General features: G+C 38.1%; 1 protein-coding gene across 1 annotated transcript; it reads right to left on the bottom strand.

Annotated features, from left to right (window-relative positions):
* Positions 1-10,592: 10,592 nt before the first annotated feature.
* On the bottom strand, positions 10,593-11,525 carry LOC133756415 (olfactory receptor 2W1-like). Its single transcript, XM_062187109.1, has one exon. The coding sequence runs from the start codon at positions 11,523-11,525 to the stop codon at positions 10,593-10,595; it is 933 nt and encodes a 310-aa protein (XP_062043093.1).
* Between the last annotated feature and the right edge of the window lie 590 nt (positions 11,526-12,115).

Raw genomic sequence — 12,115 nt, 5'->3', positions numbered from 1 at the left:
TGTCATTGAGTAAATGGAATGTTTAATGATAAATTTTTAAATGTTTTCTTCTGCAAATACTTCCTGATCATGAATTTCAGACCTAGATTTGTAGGGACTATGAAATAAAAACTCATATACTGCAATTATATAGTAAAATAATGTGAAGATAAGTTATTTAGAGTATATAATTATTATAAACTTTTTTGTTATAACATGACAGTATTATAGAGAAGGAGCTTCTATTAATAAGTATTATGAGATAGGGATGTAGTTTATCTCAATATGAAAATGTAAATGTAGGGGCTGGTGCCGTGGCTCACTTGGCTAATCCTCCGCCTGCAGTGCTGGCATCCCATATAGGCGCTGGGTTCTAGTCCTGGTTGCTCCTCTTCCAGTCCAGCTCTCTGCTGTGGCCCGGAAAGGAAGTGGAGGATGGCCCAAGTGCTTGGGCCCTGCACCCGCATAGGAGACCAGGAGGAAGCACCTGGCTCTTGGCTTTGGGTTGGTGTAGTTCCAGCCATAACAGCCATTTGGGGGGTGAACCAATGGAAAGAAGACCTTTCTCTCTCTCTCTCTCTCTCTCTCTGTCTCTCTCTCTCTCTCTCTCTGTCTAACTCTCTGTCAAATAAAAAAAAAATAGGTAATTCTAAAAAAAGAAAATGTAAATGTAATTTAATTATTGAGTGTTCAGCTTTAATGTAGGATATAAGCTAGGTCAACACATAGTGCTTGAGGGCACAAGTTCTGGATTCAAAACACCTGGCATCAAATTTGCACTTCACTGCTTGGAAGTCATGTGTCCTTGGGCAATTATTTAACCTGTTTGTGTATAAGGTTCTTCATATACAAAGCGATTATATAACAATATTCTCTTCAGCCAAGAAAGGTTGTAAGGATTAATACTTGGAAAAATTAATACCTGGAATTGTGCTTGGCTCATATTTAATTCTAAAAATGATAAATTATATCCATATATCACCAGATCATTATGATTTTAGATAGAGTATACTTTTTCCATTTATTTTTAATACTAGTGATTTTGCCATGAATTTCTAGAGCTAAACTGGAATATTTAAAAATTTTACATAACTTTAAAAATGAACAAACATACTTATGCACAGAAAATATGCACGAACTGAATGCCAATATTCAGCTCATGAACCTCAAGTCCAGGAGAAGGTTGGAGCTCCACAAAAGCTTTGATATGTCTGGTTGCATTCCAAAGTGCACTGAGTTCTTTTGATTGCTTCACAGTGGAGAGTGTTGAGAATTAAAAGGCCATTATATAAAGTTGAAACCGACTTCAGGAGCCATGATTGCAGCCTTCTGCCCTGCCTTGGAGATCCTGGCACAAAAATTATCATGCAAGTATTATGTGCATACTTCAGCAACAGGAAAGCCATTTGCACATGCTCCTTTAATCAGTGCTTCATACTTATTCTGAGTTCAAAGATTCTGAACTTTGGCTTTTTTCCTTTATTCTGAGAATCACATAGAATAGTCAATTCATTATGGTGTCCTAAAAGAACTTTTTTATTATAAAATGATATGTGAATACAAGAAACAAACTGAAAATAAACACTTGATGACTTTAAGTGAATATTCCTGTACTTATCACTCTAGCCAAGAAATAGGACTTTGTCAGCCACTCCAGGAGCTTCTCTTTGTGCCTCATTCCAATAATAATCCTCCATGTTCACTGAAGTATCCTTTATGTTTATACTAATCACGACCTTACATTTCAGGAGTTTCATGACTCAAATGTGCGTGTCTGGTCAATAAAGTTTAGTGTTGTTTATTAAAAAAGTTTGCATCTTTTAAGTCTTTTTTGCTATTAGAATCTCTTACCAAATACACTCAAATTTCTATTCTCAGACAAAGCATACTGTTAGCTGTTTCTGACATTGCATGACCTCTAATTGTTATGCTTTTCTGGTTGTCCTCTGCTGGACACACTGATTTATCAAATACCTCAAATTTGTGAATTCAAATGTGAACACAACATTCCATATGTGCAACACTACTGAAGAGAACAGAACACATTTTCTAAAATATATGTTAGTTACTTTTAGCAGGTATAAACATTTCTAGCTCTATTTAAACTTTATATCACATAAGACCCCAGATATCATTATTGGAAATGCTGCCAGGGCAGGAATTATACTTTATGTAATTTAATGTTGTGAATCCAAATATGGGATTTTAATTATGTGCTGTTTAACATTTTTCATATTGATTTAAGCCTTAGGTTTCAATCTTTAGGTTTTTAAAAAGTTTTAGTTTAAAGGCGAATGTGATATTAAAAATGGGGCAGAGCACTGGAGTTATAGAAATATATGATAAAAAAGAGACACACTACATTATAATTGAAATTCATTTTTTTACTATGGTCTTCAGTCCCAAATAATATAACATAAATTAGCAATTTGCTTTCCTCAGTAAAATTTAAGATAAATTAACCATATTTAGATATAATTTAGAGGTATGTAATAATATGGAGAGATAATTAGATCACAAAAATTTCAAGAGTAGCTAAAGTGTTGCAAAATCCAAAAACATGTTAAATTGGTCTTTTATTAATTATAAAGCAAGAAGCATATTGCTGCAGTTATACAAAATGCAAGTAGAAAAATAAAGCTAAAGACTCCGGATTCTTACCACCTGTATTTGTTTTGTACTCGTCTCAGGCATGCTCTTGTGTGTACTCTTGAGTAGCCAGTTAACCTCCTTAAGTCTCAATTTTTTCATCTGTAAAATAGTTATTCTAGCGGCACCTGCTTTGGAGGATGGTTGCAAGGAGGAGTAAATGATCTGTTAAGTATAAGACATTTAGCGAGATGCTTTGGTTAAAAGAGAAAATTTGATTACTTTAAAATCCACTCACTGTCCTTGTAGACTGACTCCTGAGAGGGCATCACTGGTATGATTTATATCTCATATATCACTCCCATTTTTGCGTTCATTTCAGACTGAGGTAAATGGTATTTAGATTTCTGTTTTCTACCTACCCTGTGTCTTTTTCTGTGGAAGATAACAGAGAATACTTACCAGAAGGCTGAAAGATTAGAATATATTTCTATTTTCTTGTAGGAAGAATCCACAGCTGTCATACTTCCACCTGGTTCAAATGTATCCACATTACTATTACAATGATTCCCCACTTCATTAATAATCGGAAAAGAATTTTTGTTGGATAATCGCTTAAGTCCTGAAAATTGGGTTTCACTTCCCAGTTTCACATCCTGCCCCACAGTCCCATTCAAATTTAAATTCAGCGGCTGAACTAACGTTGAACAGAGTGCCTAAGTAAAGTCAATGTTAAAGAAACTAGACATTGAACTAGTGAAAGAGTTGGTTTATGAGGAGTTAAATGCACTTTGAGTGAAATAGTCTTTTAGCGCATATTCTTGTTTACTCATATTATTTAAGTAGATTTTTGCTGAAACAGGAGAGCACACTGGTGGTCAAAGTGTATTCTAAGAATCATTAACTTGTGGTGGGGAAGCATTTATTAAAGTCAAAGTCTAAAGGCTACCTATGTTGATGTGATTAAGACCTTGGGGACTGGTGCTTCACAGAGGTAATTAAAGAAATCTATGAGTAAGGTCAGAGGCATACCCACAGAACAATCTTCTGAAAAGTTCCCCTAAGACTTTAAGTTTCACTTCTTCCTTTTCTTTGTAGATTTCTTCAATGGGAATTATTTAATAAGATGAATTTATTTATGGCCTATATTAAACTTACATTAAAAATTAAGCATATCGTGTAAGTCAGCTCTATAGATATTAACACACTTAACTAAAATTTGTTTTATTCAGAAACGAAGTTATCAATTATTATAAAATTAAATTATTTATATGTTTGGTATATAGGATGGAAAATATTTAGTATTTGATTAAAATATGGAATCATCACAATTCTAGATTCATGAACCATATTAAGGAGCTTCAAAAATTAATGGAAAATGAAATTAAAAGATAATGTGAGTTTTTGAAGCCCAAGTCCTTGGTCCCTGGCACCTGAGTCCAAGACCGGAGGAAGCTCTTGGCTCCTGGCTTCAGATCAGCCCAGCTCCAGCTATTGTGGTCATTTGGGGAGTGAACCAGCAGATGGAAGATCTCTCTTTCTCTCCCTTTCTCTCTCCCTCTCTGTAACCTTGCCTTTCAAAAAAATAAATAAATCTTAAAAGAAAAGAAATTTATTCTGGTGCAAAATATTTATTTATTTATTTTGACAGTCAGAGTTACAGAGAGAGAGAGAGAGAGAGAGATCTTCCATCTACTTGTTCATTGCCCAGATGGCTACAAGGGCCAGAACTGAGCCAGGCTGAAGCCAGGAACCAGATGCTTCATCTGGGTCTCTCACATGGGTGCAGGGGCCCAAGCAGTTGGGCATCTTCTGTTGCTTTTCCAATTCATTAGCAGGGAGCTAGATTGGAAGTGGAGCAGCTGGGACTTGAAGTGGCACCCATATGAAACGCAGGCATCACAGAAGATAATGTTAACTGCTATACCACAATACTACCCTCCTCCAACAAATTTTTTTAAATTCATGCATTGTTTTTCCATAATATACATTTCATGAACTTGTTTTTTTAAAGACAGAATAACAGAGAGAGGAGAAAAAGAGAGAGAGAGAGAGAGAGAGGAGAGGGAGAGAGAGATAGAGAGAGAGAGAGAGAGAGAGAGAGAGAGAGAGAGAGAGAGAGAAGGTCTTCATCTAATGGTTCATTCCCCAAATGGTCTCAATGGCTGGAGCTGGGCCAATCTGAAGCCAAGAGCTTGGAGCTTCTTTTGGGTCTCCCATGTGGGTGCTGATTATAGTTCTGGCTTATTTGAAATGTGCCTTGATGAACAATTTTGTATACATCTCTCAGGACACATCGGCAATACTTTCTTCTGGACATATACCCAACAGAAGAATTTCTGGTTTAGGCAATAAGTAAATAGTAAGCTTTATGAGCTATTTTCCTTCAATGTAGTTGTGTCAGTTTATCCCACCTTCATTATGCATATTATCCCATTGATCTATGTTTTCCCAACATTCCAAAAGTATTGCATCCTTTTACATTTTGTCAACTGAAAGGATATACATGCTATCTAATAGTGGCCTTGATTTTTGTTTTCCCGATAACTAATGAGGCTGAATATATCTTCATAGAGCTATTGTCATGCATAATTTTTCTTCTTTGAAATGTCTATTTGTAGATTATATTTTTCTTGCATATTTGTAGATCTTTATATTTGCTTTTAATTCAGTTGGTAATGCACCCAGCAAATGTTTTCTCTTCATTTGTTTATTGGCTTTTTTACTTTTAAAAATGTACTTCTTATTTGTCAGAAGTTCTTTTCTTAAAAAAATTTACTTATTTATTTGAAAGGCAACAGAGAGTAACAGAGACACACACACACACACACAAAGACAAAGAGATCTTCCATCCACTGCTTCACTCTCCAGATGGCTGCAATAGCCAGGGCTGGGCCAGGCTGAAGTCAGGAGCCAAAGACTCCATTCAGGTCTCCCACATGGGTGGCAGGGACCCAAATACTTGGGTCATCAACAGCTGCCTTCCATGTGTTAGCAGGTAACTGGTTTGGAAACTGGCATAGTAGCCAGGATTTGAATTCTCAGAGATAGTATGTAGGCATGCCAAGTGGCAGCTGAATCCATTTTGCCACAATACCTTTCCTGCTTATTTTTTGTGATGTGTCTATTACAGATTTTTGTTTTGTGGTTTTGGAAAAATCTTTTGATTATAGTAACCTATTCAAAATACTAGTAACAACATTGATTATAAATATGGGAAAAGAGACAAAAAGGGGCAGGGGTGTGGTGTTGTGATGTACTGGGGTACAGCTTGCAGTACCAACATCCTATATTGGTGCTGGTTTGGGACCCAGCTGTTCACTTCTGATCCAGCTCCCTGCTGAAAGTAGCAGAAGATGGCTTCAGTGCTTGTGGTTTCTGCATCACGTGGGAGACTGAGAAGAAGCTCCTGGCTTCCGCCTGGCCCGGTCCTACCTATATGGCCATTTGGGGAATGAAGCAGTGAAAGGAAGATCTCTCTTTCTTCCCTGCATGCCCTCCCTGCCCCTTCCTCTCTCTGTGTAATTCTTTCAAATAAATAAATAAATAAATAAATACATCTTTGGGGGGAAAAGAGCAGCAACCACTGCTGACAGGTATTTGTAGCTTTCCAGAGAGAATCCATAGACTGCAAATACCTCGTGTCTCTCTCCTGCTTTTACTACAAGAACAAACAAATGAAAAAAGAAAACAGAAAAGGTGAGAGGAAAAAATTAACACCTTTTTTTACTTGCACTATATTCCTCCTCACATTTTGTATTTCCAGTGTCTCATTTTAGACTTTCACGTTGACTATCTCAACATAATGTTATCATGATTTTTTTTTATTGTTTTGTTCACTTTGTTTTTATTGTTTTGTCTTTATATTAAGAGGTAAGTGGTTTATAATGATTATTCTGAATTTGTTCATATAATTTCTCTGACTAGGAAATTTTATACTTTCTAATGTTTTCTTCTCAGCCTTTTCTTCTCACCTTAGCATTTCTTTCTTCCACCTTGAAAATATCACTGTTTTTATAGAAAAGAACTTTTTTAAATAAAAGATTTATTTATTTGAGAGGCAGAGTTACCCAGAGAGGGAGACACAGAGAGAAAGGTCTTCCATCCACTGGTTCACTCCTCAAATGGCCACAATGGCAGGAGGTGGGCTCATCCAAAGCCAGGAGCCAGGAGCTTCTTCCAGGTCCCCCATGTAGGTGCAGGGACCCAAGCACTTGGACCATCTTCCACTTCTTTCTCAGGCCACCAGCAGAGAGCTGGATGAGAAGAGGAACAGCCTCATTTATTGCTGTTTGGTTGGTACCCGGCACCTTTAATGTTAGGTGAGGTCACTGCTCCCTGAAATTCTTGGTTCTTGTTGGCATGTGATGATGTTTATGCTTTGGGGATTAAGTATTTATTCCAGTCTTTGTAGTCTGGTTTGAAATTCTATCCAGGTTTCTAGAAACTATCCAGGCTACTTATGTTCTCTGAGCTGGTGGACACTGCTGTTCTATCAGCACTAGATGGCACCTCAAATCCAGGATTGATGTGAGTTTGTGATTGGTTGGTTTGATACCATTTCAGACTAGAGGGTACCCCAGACCCAAGTTTGTCTCAGATCTGCAGTTGGTCTATTGTTCAATATAGATGGCCTAAAAAAGTGTAGTCCATCCCTATGAGCCTCTTTCTAGGGAGGAAAGAATAGACCCTTTGTCTGCAGTCACTAGCTTTTGGTCAGGCAGTGTAGGATTCTGCCAAGCATTATGCTTGCTATGGGGGAACAAGTCCTAGGCCAAGATGTGGCAAATTGGTGCCACCAATACTCAATCACATCCAGAGTTTACAGCCTTATAAGACAGGTACAGTCCAGGGACCCATGATTCTATAATCTGCCTAATGCTGTGACATGTTCATGCTTGAGATCACTATACTCAGCCACCGGAGAGGCTAACCTGAACACAGGTTCATCTGAATGAGGCCATGGGTCTCTACCTGGCACTGGGGAGGGACCACAGACTCTGCTCATCAGCAGTGAACTGGGAGTAGAGACTTGTAGGATCTTCTCAATGTTGAATTTCACTGGCCTGGCATCGAGTTCTAGGGCAAAGTCCTGTGCTTACTTCCTCATCTTTCCTCCTAGTGGATGGAGTTGAGTCTGTCTCCCCACTAAGCTGATGAAGGTTTGGTAAAGGCTAGTGGAGAAAGTCTCTTGGTTATCAGGCTAATGCAGGTGCAGAGGCTCCATCCCTGGGTAAGGATCATGGAGCTGTACTGGGTTCCATTATGGTGGAGCTGGAGCTTGTTCGAGGTTTAAAGCCTACACTAAATTGGGTCTTTATCCCTGTGCTGGTGAATAAAGTACTCTAATTTTCTACTCCATCCATATCTCACAAGGGTGGCAAGGTCCCAGGTACTTGAGCCATTTTTACTGCCTTCCCAGGTATGTTAGCAGGAAGCTGACTCAGAAGCAGAGTAGCCAGGACTCAAACTGGCATTGTGATATGGGATGTGAGCATAGAAGGGGTGGCTTAACTCACTGTGCCACAACGCCAGGCCTTGAATTAAGATTTTAATTGGTTATAGAAGATTGATGTACCAGGTTTTTAAGTAATAAATCAAATGTCTAACAAGATTTGGGATCAGCTCTTATGACAGGAAAATTAATATTCATTTTTGGTAGCCATAAATTTGTCATCCTATTCTCCTGTCCCTTTTCTAGTCTTTATGACATCATAGAGTTTATATTGTCTTCATGCATTCCCTATTCTCTGATATCACCCTCCCCCTTCATATTCTTCACTTTTACCCAATATTACTAAATCAACCACTTTTTAAAAATCTAACAATTTACGATTTTAAAGTCATTTTCAAAGAGGAATCCAAATCTTGAAATAAAGGTATGATGTTTTCACTGTGAAATTTAGGAACCACAGATCTTAAAGATGAGAGAGCAAGAGCAAGAGCAAGAGCAAGCGCGCGAGAGAAATCATAAACTACTATACTGCTTCTCTTCCCAATTATTTCTTGTAGATGGTGTCTTACTCTGCCTTGAGATGACATAGCAGGGCATTTTTCGATGAGAAAAGTCTTTCACAGGTAAGGAGGAACTCCAGTCTCCAAAATGTTTGACTGACTTGTAGAAAACTGGAATAGTTTATTTCCCAGCACAGGAATATCCAGATTTGAATGTAGTTACAAGAAAAATAAGTGAAAAATGGAGAACAAACATGAGATTACTAAATTTTGTCTTGTCAATTAAGAGCTTTAAGGCCCTTTCTAAAAAAATTAGCGTGCACTACCAGAGCCATTCAAAAAAGAGAAAAAGAACATTTTAAAACCAAAGTACAAGAAGAGTATTATATTAAGTAAACAGCAACCTTTTGCCAGCGCTGCGGCTCACTAGGCTAATCCTCTGCCTGCGGTGCCGGCACACCGGGTTCTAGTCCCGGTTGAGGCGCCGGATTCTGTCCCAGTTGCTCCTCTTCCAGTTCAGCTCTCTGCTGTGGCCCACGAAGGCAGTGAAGGACCCACATGGGAGACCAGGAGGAAGCACCTGGCTCCTGGTTTAGGATCAGTGCACTGCGCGGCTGTAGCGGCCACTGGGGGGGTGAACCAATGAAGGAAGACCTTTCTTTCTGTCTCTCTCTCTCTCTCTCTCTCTCTGTCTCTGTCTCTCTCTCTCTGTCTAATTTTGCCTGTCAAAAAGAATAAAACAAACAAACAAACAAACAAAAAACCCAGAAACCTTTTACTCTGACTTCATTTAATTTTACTGAAAGCTTCTTATTTTCCTCATTTCTCTAGATTGGGTGAAAAAACAGGTTTGTCTTGGACTGACCCTGACACTTAGGATATTTATCTAAAAGCTCTGAGAAATAAGTATCTACATATCTATCAGGAAGGAAATTAATTAAAATCTATGAGAGCACATTAATTTTCTGTATTGAGACACCCCAAATCTCCCTATACAGCAGTAGTTCTCAAACTTCAGCCTGAGTATAATCATGTTGCTGAGTTAATCTTGAGATTGTTGATACAGTCATATTGGGATGGGTCCAAGAATTTGGATTTCAAATAAATTGCCAAGTGATGATATTTTTGGTTTAGGGACTACATTTTCCTCCAGCATAAAGCTCAATCTTATTGTCAGGCCAACTAAGGTAAGAACTAGGATACTATAACAGAGATATTGCAAAATACAGTGACTTTTCTATTGAAATCGTCTGGTTGTACTGCTTTGTTAAGGGATTGTTCTGCTAAGTTATTGCTGTGCACTTCCATCGCACTGCTGCATTCTCTCCTGAGGTTTTTGTTCTTGTTTGTGTGGCCATAATTACCTAATACCCAAATTTACATTCCGGCCAAGAGGAAGAGACATGAAGAAGGTGAGAGCACGTACCTTCATATTTAAGAAGACAACCCAGAAGCTGTATACATAATTGACATTTTGTTGGTGGAGGCCAGGCTAGGAAATGTAACTTGAAGCACAATGGCCATAAGTCCAGTTAATACTTGAGGCAGAGAATGGAATGTGTATTGTTAGGTCGTTTTCTCCACCAGAGAGGCTGCGATAACAATATCATGTGAATGAAAGGGAATGACATTTATCTTAAAAGTAAAAAGCATGGGAAGAAAAAAGTCAATGTTGAATATATAAAAGTTTTTGCATATAACTTTTATTAGATTTACTAGATTTCATAATCTGTGAGGGTACTTCAAAAAGTTCATTGAAAATTAGTATTATCTTTTGATTTCATTTTCCATGAATATTTGAAGTATCTGCATATACTTAGCTGTGGTTTCTGATTAGTCTTCAAGGTTTCAAATTCATGAACTGTGTTTTATTTATGCATTTGTATCTGTGTCTTATTGTTTTCTCTATTATTTATAAATAAAGTTAGAAACTGCACCTAGTCACATTCTGAATGGTGAATAAATAAGTGGTTGTTGAATAAGTGAATTGATTCAGGTTCTGATGATAAAGGCCAATATTTTTTAACTCTCTACAGTTTAATTTATTTTTCCATATAATATGACTTTGCTTAACAGTTATCAATCCCCAGTAGTCTCTTTACTGCACTTTTAACATCTTTGTTTCTTAAAGTGTAGATCAGAGGGTTTAAGCTGGGAGTGACAATTGTGTAAAAAAGAGCAAGGAATTTCCCTTCATTTTGAGATGTGGAATGCTGTGGCTTCATGTACATATAAATAGCTGTTCCATAAAAGAGAGTTACGACTGTGAGGTGGGAACCACATGTATTGAGGATCTTTTGCCACCTTGAGGTTGACCTGATTCTTATTACAACACGAGTGATGACTCCATATGAGATGAGAATTAGTGATAGAGGTACTAGAAGAAATATCACTCCAAGAGTAAAGACAACAATCTCAATTACTTTTGAATAAACACAAGCCATCTTGATCAAAGCTGGCATCTCACAGAAAAAATTATCCACTTTCCTGTGCCCACATCTTGGCAACTTCAAAGTCAGGGAACAAAGAATTAAGGCACTGCCAAGACTACCCATCCAGGTAGTCAGCACCATCCTCTGGCATAGCTGAGGGTGCATGATTACTGTGTAGTGAAGAGGTTGACAGACAGCAGCATAGCGGTCATAGGCCATCACAGCCAAGAGAAGACATTCTGTGGCTCCTAAGACAAGGGCAGAGAAGAACTGGAGCACACACCCTCCATAGGTAATAGATTTCTTTGGACCCCATAGATTTACCAGCATCTGGGGGATAATGCTAGTTGTATAACAGAGGTCCAGAAAAGACAGATTGGATAAGAAAAAATACATGGGAGTATGGAGCTGGGCATCCAGATAAGACACAAGGATGATGGTTGTGTTTCCTACCAAAGTCACGACATAGAAGATGAAGACAACTGCAGAGATGAGGCATTGTAACTGTGGTCGGTCAGAAAACCCCAGAAGGATGAAGTCTGTCTCGAAACTTCCATTGCTTGTTTCCATTGCTTCTTTTGAAAGGCTGAGGAATAACACCCTGGTAACCAATGTAAGTGTCAGACTTAGGTAGAAATAAACATTTCTGAAATGCATCATGAGTATCCAGAACTGACTTGTCTGCCTTCTTTCCACATTTGGAAGATATCTCAAATTTTCCCTTGTCAGTTCTCGTAACCTTTCCATGTTTAGTTTTACCCAAGTAAGTCTATAATAACATGCTAAACCCAACAATACTGAATTGTAATATTTGAAATGGTGAAATGTTACATCACCACACATGGTTCTATATATTTTCATTAAGTAATAAAGGCATAAAGTCAATTATCAAATTTTTTAAAATGGGCAGATACTTTGAGGAGTTATTATTCCTTGAAATTATGACATAAATATCACTTGATTCTTTTTTTTTTTAAAGATTTTTTTTTTTTAATTTTTGACAGGCAGAGTGGACAGTGAGAGAGAGACAGAGAGAAAGGTCTTCCTTTTGCCGTTGGTTCACCCTCCAATGGCCGCCGCGGTAGCGCGTTGCGGCCGGCGCACTGCACTGTTCCGATGGCAGGAGCCAGGTGCTTCTCCTGGTCTCCCATGGGGTGCAG

The sequence above is a fragment of the Lepus europaeus genome, chromosome 3 (genome assembly GCF_033115175.1).
Source record: "Lepus europaeus isolate LE1 chromosome 3, mLepTim1.pri, whole genome shotgun sequence".
NCBI classification, from domain to species: Eukaryota; Metazoa; Chordata; class Mammalia; order Lagomorpha; family Leporidae; genus Lepus; species Lepus europaeus.
This window is presented reverse-complemented; position numbering and strand designations above follow the sequence as displayed.